The sequence below is a fragment of the Hyla sarda genome, chromosome 1 (assembly GCF_029499605.1).
Source record: "Hyla sarda isolate aHylSar1 chromosome 1, aHylSar1.hap1, whole genome shotgun sequence".
Lineage (NCBI taxonomy): Eukaryota > Metazoa > Chordata > Amphibia > Anura > Hylidae > Hyla > Hyla sarda.
The window spans coordinates 40,350,964-40,377,137 of NC_079189.1; the positions used below are offsets into that span (position 1 = coordinate 40,350,964).

The 26,174-nt window shown below is 44.6% G+C and overlaps 1 protein-coding gene across 2 annotated transcripts in view; it reads left to right on the forward strand.

Annotated features, from left to right (window-relative positions):
* The window catches only part of IMMT (inner membrane mitochondrial protein), a 48,953-nt gene extending 33,919 nt beyond the window's left edge, over positions 1–15,034 (forward strand). Inside the window, exons 11-15 of one of the 2 annotated variants that reach the window (XM_056554366.1) lie at positions 449–463; positions 4,545–4,768; positions 12,665–12,796; positions 12,873–13,002; positions 14,101–15,034. In XM_056554366.1, coding sequence (XP_056410341.1) covers positions 449–463; positions 4,545–4,768; positions 12,665–12,796; positions 12,873–13,002; positions 14,101–14,708 — 1,109 coding nt within the window. In that variant the 3' untranslated portion in view covers positions 14,709–15,034. The remainder of the gene's footprint in view (positions 1–448; positions 464–4,544; positions 4,769–12,664; positions 12,797–12,872; positions 13,003–14,100) is intronic. The other variant, XM_056554367.1, reaches the window with a different exon arrangement.
* Positions 15,035–26,174: the final 11,140 nt, after the last annotated feature.

Below are 26,174 nucleotides of genomic sequence, written 5' to 3' on the forward strand. Positions count from 1 at the left end.
GACTTTTTCCATTGCATGTGGATCGGAGATGCAGAAGCTTCATTCACGTGTTTGATGCAGATTTGACATTTACCTATGTGGAATCCACCCGAAATCCTTGTCAGATTTGACCAGTCTGATTTGGCTTCTTTTGCACCATTGACCATACATAAAATCTCCCATGGATGTGGGGCCGTACATCTGTGCTCTTCTACATTGGAATTCGAGGCGACAGACTGACATAATGACTCCTTTCTATGGTGCCCTCTCTGCTCGGCCTCCAGCATGTCACCCTGTGCACTCTGTTCTGAAACCAGATCAATACCCTAGGGCGCCGGGGATCTGGGCCAAGTAGGGTGCATGCTGGAGTGTTTTCTACAGGGAGTTGTGGCGTTTCTGCATGTAGAGTCTTGTAAGTTGCTTTGCAGACTGGTGTTAACCTCTCTAAACCTTCCTTTTTCTGTTTCAGAGATTTCCGATTTAGGTGAGTTCTGCTCCTGTCTCCCTTCTAACACCTTCCTGTACTCCCTGCCTGTGTACCCTGTACTCTGCATGTCACATCGTGTTGTATGTCTATGTCCCGTGTAAGTACTGACATTACTGTGATGGGACAGACCAGGCTCCATGGTGTCTTCCCTTCAGGTAAGCACTGTGCGAAAATCGGAGTCAAAGAAGTGTCAACTTAACCCCTTAAGGACTCAGCCCATTTTGGCCTTAAGGACTCATTTTTAAGTTTTCATTTTTTCCTCCTCGCCTTCTAAAAATCATAACTCTTTTATATTTTCATCCACAGACTAATATGAGGGCTTGTTTTTTTCCACGACCAGTTGTCCTTTGTAATGACATAACTCATTATATCATAAAATGTATGGCGCAACCAAAAAACACTATTTTTGTGGGGAAATTAAAACGAAAAACGCAATTTTGCTAATTTTGGAAGGTTTCGTTTTCACGCCGTACAATTTATGGTAAAAATGACGTGTGTTCTTTATTCTGAGGGTCAATACGATTAAAATGATACCCATTATTATATACTTTTATATTATTGTTGCGCTTAAAAAAAATCACAAACTTTTTAACCAAATTAGTACGTTTATAATCCCTTTATTTTGATGACCTCTAACTTTTTTATTTTTCCGTATAAGCGGCGGTATGGGGGCTCATTTTTTGCGCCATGAGCTGTACTTTTTTTTTTATACCACATTTGCATATAAAAAACTTTTAATAAATTTTTTTATAATATTTTTTTTAAATAAAATGTATTTAAAAAGTAGCAATTTTGGAATTTTTTTTTTTTTTTTTCGTTCACGCCGTTCACCGCACGGGATCATTAACATTTTATTTTAATAGTTTGGACATTTACGCATGTGGCGATACCAAATATGTCTATAAAATTTATTTTTTACGCTTTTTGGGGGTAAAATAGGAAAAAACTGACGTTTTTACTTTTTTATTGGGGGAGGGGATTTTTCACTTTTTTTTACTTTTACATTTTTTTACATTTTTTTTTTTACACTTGAATAGTCCCCATAGGGGACTATTCATAGCAATACCATGATTGCTAATACTGATCTGTTCTATGTATAGGACATAGAACAGATCAGTGTTTTCGGTGATCTTCTGCTCTGGTCTGCTCGATCTCAGACCAGAGCAGAAGACGCCGGGAGCCGGACGGAGGAAGGAGAGGGGACCTCTGTGCGGCGTTCTGAATGATCGGATCCCCGCAGCAGCGCTGCGGGCGATCCGATCATTCATTCAAATCGCGCACTGCCGCAGATGCCGGGATCTGTATTGATCCCGGCACCTGAGGGGTTAATGGCGGGCGCCCGCGAGATCGCGGGCGTCAGCCATTGCCGGCGGGTCCCTGGCTGCGATCAGCAGCCGGGATCAGCCGCGCATGACACGGGCATCGCTCCGATGCCCGCGGTTATGCACAGGACGTAAATGTACGTCCAGGTGCGTTAAGTACCACCGCAGCAGGACGTACATTTACGTCCTGCGTCCTTAAGGGGTTAATTCATACACCCCATTCTGAGAATATATGGTGGTGTTTCCTGGCCAGTGTACCTCCAGTTGTTGCAAAACTACAGCTCCCAGCATGCCCGGACAGCCTTCGGCTGTCCGGGCATGCTGGGAGCTGTAGTTTTGCAACAACTGGATGCACCCTGGTCGGGAAATGCTGATTTAGGGGACACCATGACCTGACATGGTCAATCACTTTTCTTCTTCTCTGCACCACGCGATCGCTTATTCTGTATATGAAATATATGTAATAATGTATATTACTTCACAATATGAATCCATGGAAAATAAATGGAGTATTGTTGTGAATATTCAATTTCACTTTTTTATTTTATTTATTTATTTATTTTTTTTACTTTTTTTTTTTTTTTTTTTTTTTCTATGAGGACATCTCTTAAATGCCAATATTTAAAGTAGTCTGATGCCTCTATAACCTAAATAACATAATAAGGCTACTTTCACACTGCCGTTATGACAGGGAAGCCCAGGGAAAGTAGTGGGAGAAAAATTACTGTAAGAGTCATCTCTTTCTCCCGCTATTCCCGTCAAAAAACAATGGGTACAGGCAGCCCCCATAATAGTAAATGGGAGCTGCCGGGACCCGTTGTTGCCCATTGCTCCCAGTCACGAGACTGGCCGTCAAAGTTAAAAAATAAAAATAAAAGACTTTAACGGCTGTTCTCGATGGAGAGCAACGGCAGTGTGGAAGGGACCTTACTTATTCTCCATGCACATCCGGAGCTGCAATCAAAATCTTTCTAGTTTCTCATTCACACAGCTGCAGAATAGGCAATGGGGTGGAGTACTATTGTTTGAGGTCATTTGCACAATTTGTAGACCCCCTGACAGGTTTACACCACCTGCGTCGCTTTTAAAAAGTAGGTGTGGCTTCACTTAAAGGGGGGTAAGATCTCATCAGACCCATCAGATTTACTACAGTTTACATCGGTAGTAAGAAAAAAATAATAATTCTGCCGGATACTGGTGGGAAATTCCACCTAGTCAACAAGACCTTAGTGTGTTTTTTATTTTTAAAATTTTTTTTGGTGGTGTAAACAGGTAGCCTGGAAATGATGACCTGTTATAGGAAATAACCACATCTATAGTGCAATACATGAAAGATAAAGACGCCCCCTCCCCATATCATGCATGCTCACCATCACTAGTTGTACAGCGCAATTTGTTTCATTCCAGCACCGCTGCATCCATGCATTTCATTACTCTAACTGGGTCAGGTGATCACCAGCCTCACACACAGTAAGTTACATGACTTAAAGGGGTACTCCCGTGGAAAACTTTTTTTTTTTTTAAATCAACTGATGCCAGAAAGTTACAGATTTGTAAACTACTTCTATTAAAAAAAATCTTAATCCTTCCAGTACTTTTTAGGGGCTATATACTACAGAGGAAATGCTTTCCTTTTTGGATTTCTCTTCTGTCACGACCACAGCGCTCTCTGCTGACCTCTGCTGTCCATTTTAGGAACTGTCCGGAGCAGCATATGTTTGCTATGGGATTTTCTCCTGCTCTGGACAGTTCCTAAAATGGTCAACAGAGAGCACTTTGGTCGTGACAGAAGAGATATCCAAAAAGAAAAGAATTTCCTCTGTAGTATACAGACTCTAAAAGGTACTGGAAGGATTAAGAATTTTTAATAGAAGTAATTTACAAATAAAAAATAAAAATAAAAAAAGTATAAGTTTTCCACCAGAGAACCCCTTTAACGTGTCAAAAGGAATTAAAGTCCTAGGTCAGCTAACTTCCAGTGGAGTCCTACTAGTTCACAGCCCCTCCCCTCCCAGATCTATATGCTGCTGCTATTTCTATGGGATCAGGATATATAGTTAATATACACCTCTTTTAAAGTTTTGTTTTCACATTGCATTTGCCTTTTTATTCTGTTTTTTGCTGTGATTTTTCTTAAAATATTAGCAAACAATTTGCTATTTTCCCTCAATTGTGCAAATCTCATAAAACGTGTCCTTGTTTAACTTTGGTTTTGGAAAATCACAGTAGGGACAGCCGAAATGTAGTAACAAAATATGCAACATTGCCGAAAGATTTCAGATCATCATAAAACACCTCAACAGTGATCACCTTCACCCCCATGACCATATTTTGTTAAACAAATGCACTGAATTAAAAAAAAAAAAACATCAAATAACTGCACATTATGTGAACTGACCCCAACCCAATTCTGAGTCTCAGCAGTTTAGGCTTCTGGTTGCTGGAGTGTAGCCAGGGGATTAGGTTGATCTCATTGGGTGAATTGCAGTGATAAGACTCCACACCTTTTCTCTGCAAAGCTACAGGATTCATGGGAAATGTAGGCAGCATGACAAGTTAATCATGATTCCCGGGGTGATTATTTTAATACAGCTCTGGATGTGACTGGAGTAAAAGAAGCCAATATCAAAAAAATTTGGCAAGCAAAGAATTTGCAAAGTATCGTATGAAGCTGGGTAGGAACTGATGTAGTAGCCTCAGAGGAAACCATCACTACTACTGTCTGTATATATACTAACTGACCTTGTCCTGTGCAGCCGGTAAGCTGACCACTGAAGACCTGAACTCTCTGATCGCCCATGCCCACCGCCGCATCGACCAGTTACACAAGCAGCTGGCGGAGTACCGGGTGCGGGAGCAGCAGCACATAGAAGCCGCTCTAGAGAAACAGAAGCTGGAGAATAACAAAACGCTGGAAATTGCTGTGGCCAAGGCGCTGGAGCATTATCGGGCCGAGATCAAACTGGAGCAGGACAAGAAGGTACTGGGGGAGTCCTACTTATATACACATAAAGATTGTAGAGCATACGGCAAGAAAAGACATGTAGTCATCTGTATTTACTCCCCAAATCATATTGAAGGCTGATCCGTAGGCATTAAAGGGGTACTCCGCTGCTCAGTGTATGGAACAAACTGTTCCGAACACTCGAGCCGGCGCCGGGAGCTCGTGACATCATAGCTCCGCCCCCTCATGATGTAACTCCCCGCCCCCTCAATGCAGAATGCCATTGAAGTCAACAGGCAGTAAATTTTGGCTGAATTTCTGTGTGAACATAGCCTCAAAGAGAACAAGCAGTTAACTGGTACAAAACTTGTACTGGAAAATGTTACAGTGCTCAAATAAATGAGTCTCTTGATTAGGTTTTTAGTTGTAGATTTGCCACAGTTTAGAGACCAGCGTACTAGCTAAAGAGGCTGTAGTTTCCTCTAGTTCTTAACCACTGAGCTTCACACCTAGACACAGTGCTATAGGAGGACTCCCACCCTCAGTAGGTTAAAGGGGTACTCCGCTGCTCAGCGCTTGGAACAAACTGTTACGAACGCTGGACCCGGGAGCTCGTGACTGGAGCTCCCGGCGCCAGCTCCAGTGTTCGGAACAGTTTGTTCCAACTATTGAGCAGTGGAGTACCCCTCTAAACCCTTCAACTCATAACAGTGTAGACCCCCCCCCCTGTGTTTTTTGGCAATATTTACAAAAGTAAGTAAGAAAAAAAAATTTGCCAATATTACTGGTTGTGCCTATAGCAACTCATATCACTAACAGAGAAAGGCCCTACATAACTTGTAACTATATATATGTGTGTATGTATGTATATATGTGTATATACAAAGAATAAGTTGGCCAGCACTATTGATTCCAAACTATTATATGGACCTGGCTTGCAGGTGCACGCTGCTGGGCTAAATATACAGCAACAGAAGAATACAGCAGCACACTGCTAGCACAAAGATATAGATAAAACATGAGTATATAGATACAACATGAGAAGCTATTCAGCTGTGGTGCAGTAAATGTGAAGTAATGAAATATTGAGGTACTTGGCTATATATATGCATATAAACTGTACATTAAAACAAATAGGAAAAGAGTCTGTGTTGATGCAAAAAACGACTTGCCAAAAACAGAAGTTTCACTTACTATCACAATAAATCCAGATATATTGGTGGTACAGGAGGTTAATCAAGGTAGCTGATACTGCCCCCTACATTGAAAAGTAACTCCCATGCATAAGATTCCTGTGACTTACTGTATAATCCCTACAAGTTTCCTGCCCTTAACAAGTATCTGGGGTTCATCAGGGGATAACACCGGAAAGTGGAAAGGTTCTTGCAAAGATAGGATGGACGATGATAAAAATAAAGCCATGGAAAGTATGTCCAAATTAGACCATTGACTCGGGTCTCCAGGGCTGGTATGGATGGGCGTTTCTATAATAGAGGTCCAGGAGATGCTGTATAATTCCGAAATGCTTCCCCTACTAAAAGTAGGTTAATTGGGTTATACAGTGTATCACAGAAATCTTGTGTGGTAGTCTCTTCTTAATGTAAGGACAGTATATAACTACCCTTATTTTAGCTTCTGTACTGCTGATATATATCTGGATTTATTGAGACAATAAGTGATAAGTGTTTGTGCGAAATAAAGTCATTTTGTGGTTTGGTTTTTCCATCAACATGGACCCTATTTAAGTTATTTGTTTTAATGTGTATGTAATAAAGGTTACATTTTATGTAGGACCTTTCTCTGTCAGTAATATGTTCTGTCTATGTTTCCCAAATTCTATATTTAGTGGTCTTATTCTTGCCTCCCACCCACATTATGTGATGTATTAGTCATTAATAATGTAGCATATTGTGCCACACTACAATCTGATCTTAATCATATCATATCATTTTACACATTATATATTGCACAAATATTAACCCCTTCAGGACCAAGCCCATTTAAGGACCAGAGCGTTTTTTGCACATCTGACCACTGTCACTTTAAACATTAATAACTCTGGGATGCTTTTAGTTATCATTCTGATTCCGAGATTGTTTTTTCGGGACATATTCTACTTTAACATAGTGGTAAATTTTTGTGGTAACTTGCATCCTTTCCTTGTGAAAAATCCTAAAATTTGATGAAAAATTAGAAAATTTAGCATTTTTCTAACTTTGAAGCTCTCTGCTTGTAAGGAAAATGTATACTGTATTACAAATTTAAAAAAAATTTTTTATTCACATATACAATATGTCTACTTTATGTCTGCATCATAAAAGTGACGAGTTTTTACTTTTGGAAGACACCAGAGGGCTTCAAAGTTCAGCAGCAATTTTCCAATTTTTCACAAAATTTTCAAACTCACTATTTTTCAGGGACCAGTTCAGGTTTGAAGTGGATTTGAAGGGTCTTCATATTAGAAATACCCCATAAATTACCCCATTATAAAAACTGCACCCCCAAAGTATTCAAAATGACATTCAGTCATCATTTTAACCCTTTAGGTGTTTCACAGGAATAGAAGCAAAGTGAAGGAGAAAATTCACAATCTTCATTTTTTACACTCGCATGTTCTTGTAGACCCAATTTTTGAATTTTTACAAGGGGTAAAAGGAGAAAATGTATACTTATATTTGTAGCCCAATTTCTCTTGAGTAAGCACATACCTCATATGTCTATGTGAAGTGTTTGGCGGGCGCAGTAGAGGGCTCAGAAGGGAAAGAGCGACAAGGGGATTTTGGAGAGTACGTTTTTCTGAAATGGTTTTTGGGGGGCATGTTACCTTTAGGAAGCCCCTATGGTGCCAGAACAGCAAAAAACTCTCACATGGCATACCATTTTGGAAACTAGACCCCTTGAGGAACATAACAGGAATAAAGTGAGCCTTAATACCCCACAGGTGTTTCACGACTTTTGCATATGTAAAAAATATATATATACTTTTTCACTAAAATGTGTTTCCCCCCAAATTTCACATGTTTCCAAGGGTTAATAGCAGGAAATACCCCCCAATATTTGTAACCCCATCTCTTCTGAGTATGGAGGTACCCCATAAGTTGACCTGAAGTGCACTATGGGCGAACTACAATGCTCAGATTTGGCTTTTTGAGAGCAAATTTTGGTCGGGGGGCATGTCGCATTTAGGAAGCCCCTATGGTGCCAGAACAGCAAAAAAAAAACACATGGCATACCATTTTGGAAACTAGACCCCTTGAGGAACGTAATAAGGAATAAAGTGAGCCTTAATACCCCACAGGTGTTTCACGACTTTTGCATATGTAAATTAATTTTTTTTTTTTCACTAAAATGTGGGTTTCCCCCCAAATTTCACATTTTTGCAAGGGTTAATAGCAGAAAATACCCCCAAAATTTGTAACCCCATCTCTTCTGAGTATGGAGGTACCCCATAAGTTGACCTGAAGTGCCCTATGGGCGAACTACAATGCTCAGAAGAGAAGGAGTCATATTTGGCTTTTTGAGAGCAAATTTTGCTCGGGGAGCATGTCGCATTTAGGAAGCCCCTAAGGTGCCAGAACAGCAAAAAAAAAACACATGGCATACCATTTTGGAAACTAGACCCCTTGAGGAACGTAACAAGGGGTACAGTGAGCATTTGCCCCCACTGGTGTCTGACAGATCTTTGGAACAGTGGGCTGTACAAGTTTTCATTTTCACGGACCACTGTTCCAAAGATCCGTCAGACACCTGTGGGGGGTAAATTCTCACTGCACCCCTCATTACATTCCGTGAGGGGTGTCGTTTCCGAAATGGGGTCACATGTGGTTTTTTTTTTTTTTTTGCGTTTGTCAAAACCGCTGTAACAATCGGCCACCCCTGTGCAAATCACCTCAAATGTACATGGCGGCCTTGTTGTGCGCCCCCAGAGCACTTTGCGCCCACATATGGGGTATCTCCGTAGTCGGGAGAAATTGCGTTACAAATTTTGGGGGGCTTTTTTCCCTTTTACCTCTTGTGAAAATGTAAAGTATAGGGCAACATCAGCATGTTAATGTAAAAAATGTAAAATTTTTACACTAACATTCTGGTGTAGACCCTAGCATTTCCTTTTTATGAAGGGTTAAAGAAAAAGCCCCCCAAACCTTGTAACGCAATTTCTCCCGAGTACGGCGATACCCCATATGTGACCCTAAACTGTTGCCTTGAAATACGACAGGGCTCCAAAGTGAGAGCGCCATGTGCATTTGAGGCCTAAATTAGGGATTTGCATAGGGGTGGACATAGGGGTATTCTATGCCAGTGATTCCCAAACAGGGTGCCTCCAGCTGTTGCAAAACTCGCAGCATGCGTGGAGAGTCAACGGCTGTCCGGCAATACTGGGAGTTGTTTTTCAACAGCTGGCGGCTCTGCTTTGGAAACAGTGGTGTACCGGATGTTCTTATTGGGGGAGGGGGGCTGTGTAGGGGTATGTGTATATGTAGTGTTTTTAACTTTTTATTTTATTTTGTGTTAGTGTAGTGTTTTTAGGGTACAGTCACATGGGCGGGGGATTACAGCGAGTTTCCCAGCGCAAAATTTGCTGCATCTCAAACTTGCAGCGAGAAACCCACTGTAAAAGCCTCGCCCATGTGAATGTACCCAGTACATTCACTGGGGGGGGGGGGGGGGGGGTGCACCAGCTGTTGCAAAACCACAACTCCCAGCATGCATGGTCTGTTAGTGCATGCTGGGAGTTATAGTTTTGCAACAGCTGGAGGCACACAGGTTAGGAAACACTGAGTTACAAACAGACAATGTTTCCCAACCAGTGTGTCTCCAGTTGTTGCAAAACTACAACTCCCAGCATGCCCAGACAGCTTAAGGGCATGCTGGGAGTTGTAGTTCGGCAACATCTGAAGGGCCAGATGTTGCTGAACTAAAACTCCCAGCATGCCTGGACAGTCAGTGCATGCTGGGAGTTGTAGTTTTGCAACAGCTGGAAGAGCACAGATTGGAGACCATTATACAATGGTCTCCAAACTGGGGCCCTCCAGATGTTGCAAAACTAAAACTCCCAGCATGCCCAGAAACACTGGTTGGGTAACACTGATCTAGATGTAGAAGTTAAAAAGTACCTGTCCCCAAATAAACTGTTCTCAACTACCTCAGGCTATGTTCCCTAACTACTCCTAACACCTCTCCTGCCCTTAAAAACTATTTCAGAGCTTTAAAAGCTGTGTATTTTATTCTTGCTCACACAGTGCAATTTCCCAGCAGGCATGACATCACAGAAGCCTGCTGGGGGACCACTTCCACCCTCACATGGTTGCAGCGCTGTGATGAATAATGACCTCAGGCTCTGTGCATGTTTCAGTCTGTGTTGCTATCAGTGAGGCTCTACTTCAGCTGTCACTCTGTGTGGCTTTCTGTGAGAATCTGTGGAGCTTTCACTTTCTGTGCAGCTGTCAATCAAGCTCAGTGCAGAGAAACACTTCCTGAGTTCGGACTCCTGCCAGGCCGGGAGGAGACCAAACTCACTGTATTAATTGTGGCAGGGAACAGAACAGAGCCACCTAGTGGCCATTTTTTATATTACATTTTAAACAAATGTATGTTGAAATTTTAAAAGGAAGTGAATGGGAAAGGTCTCTCCTCTGGCTCCCACCTTTGCTAAAAACAAGATGGCTCAAATCTCTGTTACCAGCCAGAGAACAAGCTTACACCATCTAGTAACATAGTTCATAAGGTTGAAAAAAGATCAGAGTCTGTCAAGTTCAACCTATAACCCTAATAAGTCCCTATTGAGTTAATTCAGAGGAAGGCAAAAAACCCTCATACTAGAGGTAAAAATTCCTTCCCGACTCCAATATGGCATCAGAATAAATCCCTGGATCAACGTTCTGTCCCTATAATTCTAATATACATAACCTGTAATGTTGTTATTCTCCAAAAATGCATCCAGACCCCTTTTAAATTATTTTACAGAGTTCCCCATGACCACCTCCTCCGGGAGAGAATGCCACAATCTCACTGCTCTTACAGTAAAGAACCCTCGTCTGTGCTGGTGTAGAAACCTTCTTTCCTCTAGACGTAGAGGATCCCCCCTTGTTATAGATACAGTCCTGGGTATAAATAGATAATGGGAGAGATCTCTGTACTGTCCCCTGATATATTTATACATAGTCATTAGGTCGCCCCTAAGCCGCCTTTTTTCTAAACTAAATAACCCTAATTCTGATAATCTTTCTGGGTACTGTAGTCCTCCCATTCCCCGTATTACCCTGGTTGCCCGTCTTTGAACCCTCTCCAGCTCCACTATATCTTTCTTGTACACTGGTGCCCAGTACTGTACACTGTATTCTATGTGTGGTCTGACTAGTGATTTGTACAGCGGTAGAATTATTTCCTTGTCATGGGCATCTATGCCCCTATTGATGCACCCCATGATTTTATTTGCCTTGGCAGCAGCTGCCAGACACTGGTCACTACAGCTAAATTTACTGTTAACTAAGACTCCCAAGTCCTTTTCCATGTCAGTCGTCCCTAGTGTGCTCCCATTTAATACATAATCCCAGCCCGGATTTTTCCTCCCCATGTGCATTACCTTACATTTCAATGTTGAACCTCATCTGCCACTTCCCAGCCCAAACCTCCAACCTATCCAGATCCATTTGTAACAGTGCCCTGTCCTCTATTGTGTTTACCGCTTTACAGAGTTTAGTATCATCTGCAAAGATTGCTACTTTACTATTCAACCCCTCTACAAGGTCATTAATAAATATATTAAATAAACAGGACCCAAGACTGACCCCTGTGGTACCCCACTAGTAACAGTCACCCAATCAGAATAAGTACCATTAATAACCACCCTCTGTTTCCTATCACTGAGCCAGTTACTTAACCACTTACACACATGCATATATGCACCAACCTTTTATGTGGAACCATATCAAATGCTTTGGAAAAATCCAGATATACGACATCCAGCGATTGCCCCTGGTCCAGTCTGGAGCTCACCTCCTCATAAAAGCTGATCAGGTTAGTTTGACAGGACCGATCCCTCATAAAGCCATGCTGATATAGGGTCATACATTTATTTGTATCAAGATATTCCAAAATAGCATCTCTTTGAAAACCCTTAAACAATTTACATACAACAGAGGTTAAACTAACAGGCTTATAATTTCCGGGGTCACCTTTTGTCTTCATATAGATGAATGAAAGTGAGAAATGGCTAAATAAGCCCCTTCTTGGGAACAGTGGGGGTCACCATGGCCGTGCCCCCACCTCATGGACTTCCCAGCCTTATTATGTACATAGAATTTACTATTTTCTTGAAAACCATTGTATATATTGTATGTTAGGGATCGACCAATATCGATTTTTTTTTTAAGGGCCGATACCGATGATCTGTGGAGGTTAAGGCCGATAACTTATACCGATATTCCGATACAACGATCCACCCCCCCACCGCTGCAACGCACCCCATCCGCGGTTTTATAATTACCTGTTTCAGGAGCCCAAGGTCCGCGCTACTTCTGGCTCCAGCAACGTCCTGAGCTGTCACTGTACGCACTGACGGTGACGTTGCGTTGAGGACGTCACTCGTCATTACGCAGCGCACTGCGTAACGAAGGACGCCACAGGAGCCAGAATTAGCATGGATCCCGGGCCGCGGGAACAGGTAATTATAAAACCGGGGATGGGGGAGGCAATAGGGCAGCGACGGCGGTCTCTGGCCGGTGCGGCGGGGGGGGGGTGGTGGCTGGGGGGTCGGCGTTGCATTATCAGATTGTCTGCAAGGTAATTACCGATAACGTCAAAAATCGTGAATATCGGTCGATCCCTATTGTATGTGTATTTCTAGGTGGGGATAGCTGCCTCTTGTATCTTTATTCACATTGTCTTGTTATAGAGGAGCCCTGTAAAAGCTTAAACCCTGATCTATTGCAGGTAGAAGAAGTACGTGAGGTGATGGAGGCGGAGATGAGGACCCAGCTGCGCAGACAAGCTGCCGCGCACACCGACCACCTAAGGGACGTCCTCAGCGTCCAGGAGCAGGAGTTGAAGGCTGAACACCAGCAGGTGAGCTCGGCGCCTTGCTCTTGTCGGCGATCGGACGGCTTAAGACAAAGACTGACCGTGTGCTTCTTACCTACAGGACCTCTCCGGAAAACTGTCAGAGCAAGAAATGCAGTTCAGGCGTCTCTCTCAGGAGCAGCTTGATGGCTTCACGCTGGATATCAATACGGCCTATGCCAGGCTAAAGGGCATCGAGGAGGCTGTTGAGGGTAAGGGTTTTGGAAAGTCTATTTCCACAGTCTCCAGACATTAAAGGGGTACTCCTCTGCTCAGCGTTTGGAACAAACTGTTACGAACACTGGAGCCAGGAGCTCGGGACGTTATAGCCTTGTCCCCTCATGACGCGTGGGAGTCGATGGGGTTCGGAAATTTTAGCAGAATCCTGTTTTGAGACCACAAATTCCACCCCAATTCCGTTTAGCAAATTTTTCTGAACAGAATTTGTGCAGAATTACAAAAATTCCCCCGCATGAACATAGCTTTAATCTGCTAGGGCTCAGTTTCTGATACCAAATCCTCTGAATAGCCACAAAGATAAATGACCCCATTCTAGCTCCTTACAGCCTCCACTAGGGGGAGATTAAGAACTAAATGCACATAGATGTATAATTCAATCCAATGTCGGCTGTATACAGTAAGTTTACCCTTGTCTGTATCAGAAAAACTGCAACTTCTGCAACAATATATTGAAAGTGTACCTGTCATGTTTATATAATGTAGATAATAACATTATGTATATTCGTAATGTACAATGGTTAAAAATATGTATTTTTGGGTTAACAAGTCTCTACAGCTATTGCCTGTGTGTCTCTGTGCAGAGAAAAAATACAGGAAGTGTGGGTGGACAAGCAGGGCTCTGTGCAGTGAGGAGAAGCGGGGCTCTGTGCAGTGAAAAGCGGGGCTCTATGCAGTGAGGAGAAGCGGGGCTCTGTGCAGTGAGGAGAAGCGGGGCTCTGTGCAGTGAGGAGAAGCGGGGCTCTGTGCAGTGAGGAGAAGCGGGGCTCTGTGCAGTGGGGAGAAGCGGGGCTCTGTGCAGTGGGGAGAAGCGGGGCTCTGTGCAGTGGGGAGAAGCGGGGCTCTGTGCAGTGGGGAGAAGCGGGGCTCTGTGCAGTGGGGAGAAGCGGGGCTCTGTGCAGTGGGGAGAAGCGGGGCTCTGTGCAGTGAGGACAATATAGAACAATATTATCTACATTATATAAAGTTTTTGCAAACGACAGATACACTAAAAAAAATCAGTTGCTGTAGAATTTTGGACCTATGTAGGCAAAATAAATGTTCCACTTGGTGACTGTTTTGTTCCGGTGCAGGACATGCCATGGCTGAAGAGGAGGCCAGAAAAGCCCATCACTTGTGGCTTTCTATTGAAGCTTTAAAATTTACCTTGAGATCTGCTGCAGGTGAACATCCCACTGAGCCCCTGGAGGGCGCCGTCCAGGGAATAAGAACAAGCTGTTCCAACAACGAATTCACAGAAGCCCTGACCACGGCTCTGCCACAAGAGTCCCTGCAGCGCGGCATATACAGCGAGGAGGCACTGAGAGCCCGATTTTATACCGTCCGTAATCATGCCCGCCGGGTGGCACTGATTGATGAAACCAGAAACAGTCTCTACCAATACTTCCTCTCCTATATACAGGCCATCCTAATGTTTGAACCTAAGCAGCTACACCCCCCCAGCGAGCTGACCTCCGAGGACCTGGACACATTTAAACTGCTTTCTTATGCTTCTTATTGCATCGAACATGGAGACCTGGAGCTGGCAGCAAAATTTGTCAACCAGTTAAGAGGAGAGTCTAGACGGGTGGCCCGTGACTGGTTAACCGAAGCCCGACTCACCCTAGAAACAAAGCAAGTCATCGACATCCTATCCGCTTATGCCAGTGCTGTAGGATTGGGCACAACACAAGTACAGTAACTTAAAGGGAAACCTAAAGCATTGCTCCAAGTGCTGCAGATTTGGTTCCCCCGTCACACGCAGAATAAAACCCCCCCTAATTTAAGTTCTGTTTGTTTTGGCGTTATGTAAACTATACAGATCACACTAGAGTTTGGTTGCACTGTGAGGACCTCTCCGAAACAGCACTTTCCTATATCATGTCTGCAGACTCCGGGAATGCCATGTCCTGTACCCTGTATTACGTTTTTAAGTATTCAGGTTTTACTGATCCAACCAAAATAAGAATAATTCTAATAATTTACTGTTTATGCCTCCTGGAACATCTGAATAAATCAGAAATCAGATTCACTGCTGTTTGTGTTCTTTATGTTGAGCTTTAATGTAGTATCTGCTACCCACAATGCACCATGAACCACGTATCGTACACCACAGTACACAAGGGGAAAGCGGTTACTAAGAGCTTCCCTATATGAATTATACAGACTGACCATTAAAGGAGAACTCCGGGACATGAAACTTATCCCCTATCCACAAGATAGGGGATACGTTTTTCAGATCGTGGGGGGTCCGACCGCTCTGCCCCCCCACGATCTCCTGTACGGGGCCTTCAGCTCTTTGCTGAAATAGCGCGATTCAACCACCGTATGACACAGCGGCCGACACGCCCCCTTAATACATTTCTATGGCAGAGGTGGAGACTGACGAATGCAGTGCTCCGGCTCTCCCATAGAGATGCATTGAGGGGGCGTGTCATCTGTTGCGTCATGTGATGGTCGGACATGCCCCGTACGGTAGATTGCGGGGGGGCCCAACAGTCTGACCCCCCCCCCCCTTGCGATCTGAAACTTATCCCCTATCCTTTTATGATAGGGCAGTGTTTCCCAACCAGGGTGCCTCCAGGTGTTGCAAATCTACAACTCCCAGAATGCCTGGACAGCCAAAGGCTGTCCAGGCATTCTGGGAGTTGTAGTTTTGCAACATCTGGAGGCATCCTAGTTGGGAAACAATGGGATACTTCTTTAACCCCTTAAGGACCAAGCCCATTTTAACCTTAACCCCTTAAGGACCCAGCCATTTTACACCTTAAGGACCGGAGCGTATTTTGCACATCTGACCACTGTCACTTTAAACAATAATAACTCTGGAATGCTTTTACTTATCATTCTGATTCCAAGAGTGTTTTTTCGTGACATATTCTACTTTAACATCGTGGTAATTTTTTTGTGGTAACTTGCATCCTTTCTTGGTGAAAAATCCCCAAATTAGATGAAAAAATTGAAAATTTTGCATTTTTCTAACTTTGAAGCTCTCTGCTTGTAAGGAAAATGGATATTCCAAATAAATGTTATTTTTATTCACATATACAATATGTCTACTTTATGTCTGCATCATAAAATTTATGAGTTTTTACTTTTGGAAGACACCAGAGGGCTTCAGCAGCAATTTCCAAATTTTTCACAAAATTTTCAAACTCACTATTTTTCAGTGACCAGTTCAGGTTTGAAGGGTCTTCATCTTAGAAATACCCCACAAATTACCCCATTATAAAAACTGCACCCCCAAAGTATTCAAAATGACATTCAGTAAATGTTTTAACCCTTTAGGTGTTTCACAGGAATAGCAGCAAAGTGAAGGAGAGAATTCAAAATCTTAATTTTTTACACTCGCATGATCTGCGGCCATCGCCAACATGGGGGGGTCATCATGACCCCCCTGGGCCATATGCCGCGATGCCTGCTGAACGATTTCAGCAGGCATCGGGCACCGGCTCCGCTCCAGATGGCTGCGGGGGGCGGCGAAAGCACATGACGTTCTCATACGTCAGGTGTCCTTAAGGACTCGGAAATGGAGACGTATGAGAACATCATGTGTCCTTAAGGGGTTAATGACCAAGCCCATTTTCACCTTAAGGACCAGGCCAATTTTATTTTAGTGTTTTCGTTTTTCCCTCCTCGCCTTCTAAAATACATAACTTATTTTTCCATCTACAGACCCATATAAGGGCTTGTTTTTTGCGTGACCAATTGTACTTTGTAATGAAACCTCTCATTTTACCATAAAATGTACGGCGGACCCCAAAAATAAAATTTTTTAGGGAGGAAATTTAAATGAAAACCACAATTTTGCACATTTTGGAGGGTTTTGTTTTCACACTGTACACTTTACGGTAAAAATGACTTGTGTTCTTTATTCTGTGGGTCAATACGATAAAAATTATAACCATGGCTAGATACTTTTATATTTTTCTACCGCTTACAAAAAATCTAAAACTCTTTGTACAAAATCAGTAATGTAAAATCGCCCTATTTTGACCACCTATAACGTTTTAATTTTTCCATATATAGGGCAGTATGAGGGCTCATTTTTTGCGCGGTCATCTGTACTTTTTATCGATACCACATTTACATATATAAAACTTTTAGATAATTTTTTATAGATTTTTTTTTTAAAATAAAATGTGACAAAAAAGCAGCATTTTGGATTTTTTTTTTTTTTACATTTACGCCATTCACCGTAACATTATATTTTGATAGTACGGACATTTACGCACCCGGCGATACCAAATATGTTTATAAAAAAATTTAAAAAATTACGCTTTTTGGGGTAAAATGGGAAAAACTGACAATTTTCATTTTTATTGGGGGAGGAGATTTTTCCCTTTTTTTTTTTACTTTTTATTTTTACATTTTTCACCTTTTATTTTACACTTTATGTCCCCATAGGGGACTATTCATAGCCATCCTTTGATTGCTAATACTGTGCAGTGCTATGTATAGCACATAGCACTGATCACTATTATCGGTGATCTTTTGCTCTAGTCTGCTCAATCTCAGACCAGAGCAGAAGACCCCGGGAGATGGCAGGAGCCAGGTGAGGGGACCTCCGGCCGCCATGCTGGATGATCAGATCACTGTGGCAGCGCTGCGGGCGATCCGATCATCCATTCAAAGTACCGCACTGCCGCAGATGCCGTGATCTGTATTGATCACGGCATCTGAGGGGTTAATGGCGGACATCCATGTGATCGCGGATGTTGGCCATTACCGGCGGGTCCCCGGCTGCTACTAGCAGCCGGAACCTGCCGTGTAGAACGCGAGCACCGTTCCGATCCTCGCAGTCATACACAGGATGTAAATTTACGTCCTGGTGCGGGAAGTCCCGCCAAACCAGGACGTACATTTACGTCCGTGGTCGTTAAGGGGTTAATAAGGTTATCCAGGATAGAAAAACAGAGCTAATTTCTTCCATAAACAGCGCCACATCTGGTTGTGTGTGCTATTACAACTCGGCTCACTTCAGTGGAACAAAGCTGCAATACCACAGCCTGAAGGCAAATGTGGTGCAGGTTTTGTTTTAAGAAATCAACTCTACTTTTCTAATGCTGGATAATGCAGCCCTTTGTCTTCTAAATTCTGTATAACATTAAAATAAGACAGTAACGTTTCTGAACCAGAGACTGGTGCAGCCAGGGAAAGCACTGTGCAGCTTATAGTCACTTCTGTAAAAACTATCTGACCAACACATGGGGGCCCTCAGTTTCTGAAGCACTGCCTTAAACACACTTATCATTCATCATTCTGTTAAATAATGTAAAGCCGGGCTTGGCAAATCCCAGGCACTACGGCAACTGAGATTTTTGTCCTGGTGCCTAGGTTTTGTCAGCCTCTTCATGGCCCATGATTTTCTTTTACATCATGGGTCTGATGGAGTATAGTGTGAGCTCTGTTGCTGGGCCTGCATCATACCCGGCAGGTACTGGCTGCTATCTGCAGCTGACACCTGCCAGTAATGACTGACCTCAGAGATCATGCTGATTTCCATCATCTAACTTTATCATTTAAATGCCATCATTGCAGCTCATAAACAGTTGACGTGCCTACCTGGTGCTTCAGTGGTCTGACTACGCCCTCACAACCTTTGCAATGTAATCATGGGGTACAGGTCTCTTCAGTGCAATCCGAGTCCTTCTCTCAGGAATTGTTACAGCCTAGCAATAAGCAGGCTATAAACAACCGAATAAATGCTTATAAAAGGCTCCTAGATGGGACAAAAAGTAGATTTTTTTTGCTTACTTTAAAATCTTTCTCAGTGGATCCATTGGGGGGGGGGGGGGACACAAAGAATGTGGGTTTTTGCTGCTGTCACTTGGAGGCTTACACTAGACAACAAAAGAAGTTGGCCCCTCCTGGCAGGATATACCCCGCCTACAGGCTCTGAGCTATCAGTTTAGTCCAAAAGCAGTAGGAGAGGACTGACAGGGAATAAAAAAAACAGTAACTGTCGAGGAAACCACAGACAAAAATTAACCGAACCAACCCTCGGACAGGTAACCAGACCAAGGACACCAGAAAAATGGGTGGGTGCTTTTTTTTTGTTCAGCTCCAGTAGGAGACCATGGGACGTACCAAAGCAGTCCCTGGGGTGGGAAAAAAACTCAAGTAATTCAGGTGGAAGGCTGGGCCATAGCCGCATGCAACACCTTGCGACCCAAACCAGCATCAGCGGATGCAAATGTTTGACCAGGTGGCCGCCTTACAGATTTGTAAGGACGAAGCCTTGTTGTGGAGAGCCCAGGAGGCCCAACAAAATGAGTGGAATGAGCTGAGACCCGGAGGAGGAGTCTTCCCCTTGCAGCGGTAAGCTTCCGAGATGGCAGAACGAATGCACAGCGAAATGATTGCCTTTGAAACAGGAAGTCCCTTAAGACGACCCTCCATAAGCACAAAGAAAGAGTCACACTGGCGAAAGGAAGAAGTGGTCGAAAGGTAAATCCAAACGGCTCGTACCACATCAAAACCATGAAGCAAATGTTCCCTGGGATGGGATGGAGCCGGACGGAAGGACGATGTCCTCATTTAGGTGAAAGGCGGAGACCATCTTAGGCAAAAAGGATGGGACCGGACGGAAAACAATTTTGTCCTGGTGTAAAACGAGGTAGGGGGAATGGCAGGAAAGCTGCCAGCTCCGAAACTCTCCTAATGGAGGTGACCGCAATGAGGAAGGCCACTTTCCAGGAAAGAATATGAAGAGAACCGTCCCGGAGAAGTTTGAATGGAGTACCCTGCAAGACAGAGAACCAGATTCGGGTCACATGGGTTAGTAGGGGATCTGTATGGCGAAGTCGCATGAGCACCACCCTGCAGAAAGGTGCTGATGTGAGGATCGGACACCAGGAGATGCTGAAAGAGAATGCAGAGAGCCAACACCTGACCCTTGAGGGAACTAAGAGCCAAACGTTGTTCCAGCCCAGACTGTAAAAAGGAAAAAAGGCGTGGGAGGGAGAACACAACTGGGGATAAGGAGTGAGAGTCACAGCATCGAAAATAGGACCGCCAAGTACAGTGATAAATCTTCGCAGAGGAAGGCTTGTGCGCCTTGATCATTGTGCATATCACTTGGGGAGAGAACCCCCTGGCACTCAGCACCGCGGTTTCAACCGCCACACCATCAAATGCAGCAACAGTAAATTGGGGTGGCAAAGGAGACCCTGAGAGAGCAGGTCGGGATGAACTGGGAGGCGCAGTGGTGCGTCATCCACTTGTCGAACCACGTCGGCGTGCCACGCTCGTCTGGGCTAGTCCGGAGCCACGAGAATGGCAGGGATGCCCTCCGCCTTGAGGTTTCTTAGGACACTGGGAAGGAGAGGAGGAGATAGGGGAGGACGAAGTGCGACCAGGGGATCACTAGGGCATCTATGGCTAGGGCCAGAGGATCTCGGGACGTTTCGACGAAGTGAGGAACCACGTCTGGAGTGCCCCCGAGGTTACAGATCTCCGCAAACACCTGGATGATGAGACCACTCGCCGGGATCGTCTGAGGAACGATTGAGGAAGCCCACCTCCAAATTTTCAACTCCTGGAATCTGAATCACCGAGATGGAGGAAACTCTGAGTTCCGCCCAGAGAAGGATCCTGGAGACCTCAGCCATCGCTGGAGAAGGCGCTCCCAATGGAGGATGCAAAGGTAAATTGATGTTGATTGGGAAGAGAGCTTTCTGGGAGGACCAACAGCCCTTGACTGTCCGATCCCTAAAAAACTGACCCCCCCCCCCCCCCCAATCGCTGAGACTGGCATCCGTCGTGATGACCTACCAGTGGAGGGGCAGGAAGGATCGCCCCTGTCGAAGAAGAGGAGACAGAAGCCACCACAGGAGGAACTGGCGAGTCCTGGGAAGAAGAATAATCCTGCAATAGAGGGATAGCTGAGACTTGTCCCACCGAGACAGAAGAGAAATTTGAAGAGGACGACAATGAAACTGGGCAAAGGGAACAGCATCCATGACTGCCACCATCCGACCCAGGACTTCCATGCAGAACCGTATGGAAACTGGAACAGGACGGAGGAGAAGACGAACTCCTGTTGACAAAGCGCGGTGCTTGTCCGGCAAAAGTTGAATCCAGTCAATCGCTGTGTCGAACTGGAGTCCTAAGAAGAGCAGAGGCTGGGTGGGAATCAGGTTGGACTTGTCCCGATTGACCACCAAGCCGAAACAGGACAAAGTCTGAAGAGTGAGAAGGAGACTCTCCTGATTCTGGGCCCTGTTTGAGCTTTGACCAGGAGGTTGTGCAGGTAGGGAGTCACGGACACGCCCCATGTTCGCAGGATGGCAATCACTGCCGCCAGGACCTTGGTGAAGACTCATGGGGCTGTGCCCAAGCCAACAGGAAGGGCCACAAACTAAAAATGGCCCTCCGGAGGTACAGCGAAGCCAACGGCTGTTATGGCATGCTGGGAGTTGAAGTTTTGCAAAATCTGGAGGGCCATAGATTTGAGACCACTCATCTAGGAGGTTTCTACCATAGGCAGGTCAATTCTTGCTATAATTTTGTTTGCTTTGTTATGATTGAACTGGGGAAGGCAATGTATTTCATGTTCAGACCACTCATTCAGTCGTTTCCAGGATAGGTGCACTAACCACTGCCCCCAACTTGTATGCCTTTATTTTAGCTGACCATTTATCACAGGATGTCTAGTGTAGTTGTTTTTCTTCACCCTTTTTTTTACTGTGATTTTGACTTGTGCGCAACAAATTTATCAAAGTCCCAAGGAAAATTATAAATTTGTGTTATTAGTACTTTGTACATTTCCTTAGTGTAGAGGTTTTTCTCACGTTTCCTTTTAGATTTGCTCCTTGATTTTGCTCGTAGCGCCACAATTTGTGACTCTTTACAAAAGTCACAATTAATAAATGTGACCACTGCATAGTGAAAATGATAAATGGTGTACTGCACGATGTCTGTTTGAAAAGTCACACAAAAAACCTCCACTGTGCCAAATAAATATAACTAAACAGCTCTATGTCCCCCTAGATCTTTACTATTAAAGTGGTGGCATGCGGTGCTGGATCATTTGTTTGCATCCTTCTAGCAGTGCCTGATGCAGTGGAGCAACAATATGGCATCCAGTCATAGGAAACAATGTATAGCGCCCCGAAGAACAGCTTCACCTATTTTATATTGCATGTACAGAATGCTTAGAAGACCCGACATCTGCTTTATTCCAGGGGTATGCAAGCCTGCAGAATTGTGAATGCAGCTCTGGAGTACAAGAAAATACATTTACAGGTGGGGTGTGGCGAGGCGCCGAGGAAGATGGCCGTAGCTTGAGTGAGCTCCGCACCTCGAGGCCCTCTGTCACTCTGTTACAGCCCTGACCGCTGCCTCCCCTATGGGGAAATCCTCCAGAAAAGCCTCCAAGAGACCCCCTGCACCTCTGGCCCCGTCCAAGGCAATGTGCTGCATACGCCAGTACCTGTGGCCTTCCTCTCCTCCTGGGCCCTCCAGCCTCCCGGACGCTTCCGGGCTGCACTCCCGGTCAGGGACGCCTGCACCCTCCCAGGAGCTGCATGCTGCGAGGGTGCCGCTGGCGGACCCTCCGCTACCCTGTGGCCGGCTGCTTTAGCGATTCCGGAGCCCCAACGGGGACTTCTGGTTGGCGTGCGGACCGGAGGTGAGGCCTCTGCTGCAAACGGAAGCCGGGGTGGATGTGGTGCGGGCCCCGAAGATTACTGAGCCTGCCCTCACCCAGGTATGGGCCCCTGCTGAAGTACAGCCTCTCCTCCCTGCCTCGGCTGCACTCCCTGCTGTGGCTCCCTCCTTCTCTCACCTACCTCAGGTCCCTATGGACCCTCCACATAAAGGGTCTCTGGTCCCCTCACCACCATCCTGGGCTGCTGTTGTGGGAGGCGTACCCTTATCTCCCGCTCCACTGCCTATTCATTTGGGACTGCCTGCTGCTCCTACTACCGGGGGTCCTGCCCCCGGACCACCACCTGCATACCCAGGACTGGGCCTCCTCTCCCTCCTCCCTTCCCTCTCTTGCCCCTGAGGGTACTCTGGCCAACACGCAGGTTCCCCCCTCCTGCACTCCTGTGTCTCCCTCCCCTGGGATCATGTCCTCTGTCCCCAAGCCTGGGGGTTTACTGGGCCTGGCACCCCTGGGGCCTTTGTATTCCTCTGGGACCCCTAGGGGATCAACTTCTTGGGACAGCCTCCCTGATATTGAGCTGGAGTGCTCGGGTCTCCCTTCTCCCACACCAACGCCTTTTGACCTCGGCCAGTTACTATCCCAAATTCCAATCAGAGAGGACTTTCGGTCTTAAATTGCTGAAGTCAAAGACACCTACCACGCCGAAATTGCCTCTATTCGCCAAGACTTACAGCATGTTTCTGGCAGACTTGAGAATTTAAAGGAGGCCCATGATTCTACCCGGGCATACATTTCTCAGCTCCAATCCACTGTTGCATCGCAATCAGAGTTCCTCTCAGACATGCATAACCACTTGGAAGATTTGGATAATAGAGGATGCCGGAATAATATTCGCGTGCGGGTGTTATGGATATTGAAATTATGTGTTTTTACATCCATTATATCCCATGTAGTATATACATTTCCCTGCCCCCATGGTCAAACACAGCCACAGAAATCAGGGCTAAAGAACCTGTTTTTCCACATCATGTGAGAGCAGGCGGACACTAGGCCAAAGGGGTGGGGCATTAGGGTATTTTACTGGAAATCATATGGGCCTCTGCCCCTTTTCCTTTGGATCTTTCTTGAAGAGGGGAGCATCTCCTGCTCCTTAGCCTGGGATGGATAAGTATATTGATTGTATCATTTCTACACTAAATATTCACTTGGGTAGATTCATGCTAGTTTGCTAAACATAGATTATGTACTATTGTATTAATGCTTGTATTTTGTCATGCATTTTGGACACCCCAAAAATGAATCACTATGTTTAATATGTTTTATAGTATAAGAGCATGATGTCGGCCATTTTGTGTATAACATAAGTAGGCCAATTTCTGAAGTTTCATCTTTACTGCATCTCTAAATGCCAGTCGGGGAGTAGAGAGGTCTACTTAGTTTATTTATGGTGTTTAAACAAGAGACTGATAAGAGGTCTAGTTACATTCTCTAGACATTCACACATCTGTGGGGAAAGAGACCTACATGGGACTCTTTATCTCTCTAATAAATTTAGGATGTCTAATTGGAGACTCTATGTCTATGAGAATCCAGGGTTTGATTACTTATAGATGTCAAAAGTAATCCCTGTTTGATAATCTAGTGCTCCATATTTCAAGTGTGGAATGTTGGTTTAAGACCAATTATTGACAGTTAACCCTTAATGGTAATGATGCTAATTGCTTATGCAATAGCACCCCCTAGTGTATGGGAAGGTGACATTACACCACAGGAAAGGCATTATGGGTGATATGCCCAATGCATTCTGAGTAGTATAGGGATGTCATAATCATTACCATATGTACACGCCCAACCTACATTCATTGGGGAATTCCAATTTAGGAGGGGGTGTCTAACTAATTAAAAAGTCTGGTAAACCAGATGTTAGGGTTACTGAAGGCTGATACTGAAGTCTGAATGCTGAAGTCTGAACTGCTCTAACTGGGAACTGGAGACTGATCTGAACTGTAGACTGTAGGCTGAAAAGGACAAAGACAAAGACAAAGAGGTCTTCCACTAAAAGAGGTCCACAAGATGGAAGCCATGAAAGCCATGTGAGATCCCAGATGCCAGACTGATCACACGGTACCGACCCAATGGCTGTCCCTGACGATGAGATGGACCGTTCAGTGTTCCTCAGAGCAGAAGTTAGGTTCTTACAAAGTTTTGGTAAGAGACACACAAAATTGTATTCCATTTAATTAAGGCTAATTGGGATAATGTGGATGGGATTATACCATTTAGATTGGCAAATAAATTAATAAAATAATTATCTTGATATTGAGATCATAGTTTTAGGATATTGTGAGACTTCATTCTACCTGCAGAAGAATCAAGATTCATAATCTATCAAAGCATTAAATAATTGGTTAGACATTGATAGAATTCCTACTCGCCAATTTAAACGTAAATAAGTATATTTCCCACACAGGAAACTTGTTTCAAGTTCTTCCTCCTAAAATATAGAGCAAGATCATATATCTCTGCTAATTGTCTTAATGTCTTACCAAAGTCATGTATAGAAAATAGTCCAGAATGGGGGGGAAGTATATCATAGTTCTTCCATGTATATATTCTTAGATGGATTTACCCATTCTTGGAGTCATGTGATTTGTAGTTGGTTAGAAGGGGGCAGAGTGTATTAAGCATTCCATATTGATGTCTATTGATTAGATATTGCCCATCTTAATATCATGAGGTTCCTCTGAATAGCCTGGCTTTTTGGTGGTGATTTCAACCTTATTTTCTCCCCTTCTATGGATCGCCATTCGGCCCTTGGCAATCCCGCCCCTCCCACTCAGCTGTGTCTCACTTCTTTGTTCCGTCGCTTGATTCACTCCTCCTCCCTCTATAATCTCTGGCGGATTTACCACTTTACCGACAAATCGTTCACTTTTTACCCCAATAAACTGCATACCCGCATAGAGTACTTTTTAGGCAATCTCCCTATTAGAGATGAGCGAACTTACAGTAAATTCGATTCGTCATGAACTTCTCGGCTCGGCGGTTGCTGACTTTTCCTGCATAAATTAGTTCAGTTTTCAGGTGCTCCGGTGGGCTGGAAAAGGTGGATACAGTCCTAGGAAAGAGTCTCCTAGAACTGTATCCACCTTTTCCAGCCCACGGGAGCACCCGAATACACCCCTCCTAACCCCCCCCCCCCCTCTGCTGGGACCTATCTCCATCTCTAAGTATGTTTGGGGGTACTGCTCCAGGAAATTCCATCTCTTCTCCTGTGTCTCCCCCTTGCAATCTTTTCTTTACCCTCCTGCTTTCCCTCAGAGCCTCTCTTCCAGCATGGTCAGTGAGTGGGGAGGTAGGGGGCTCTTCTGTTGGGCCGACGTAATTGGACCCCTATCCCGAACACTTATCCTTTGAGGACTTAGTTTCCCGGTATGGTCTTCCCTCCTCTGAATGGCTTCATTATCTCCAACTCAGGCACTTCATGTCGCCTGTGCTTGGCACTCATGTGGTCTCCCTACCTACGACCTTTGAGCGGTTATGCTGATCGGGGCC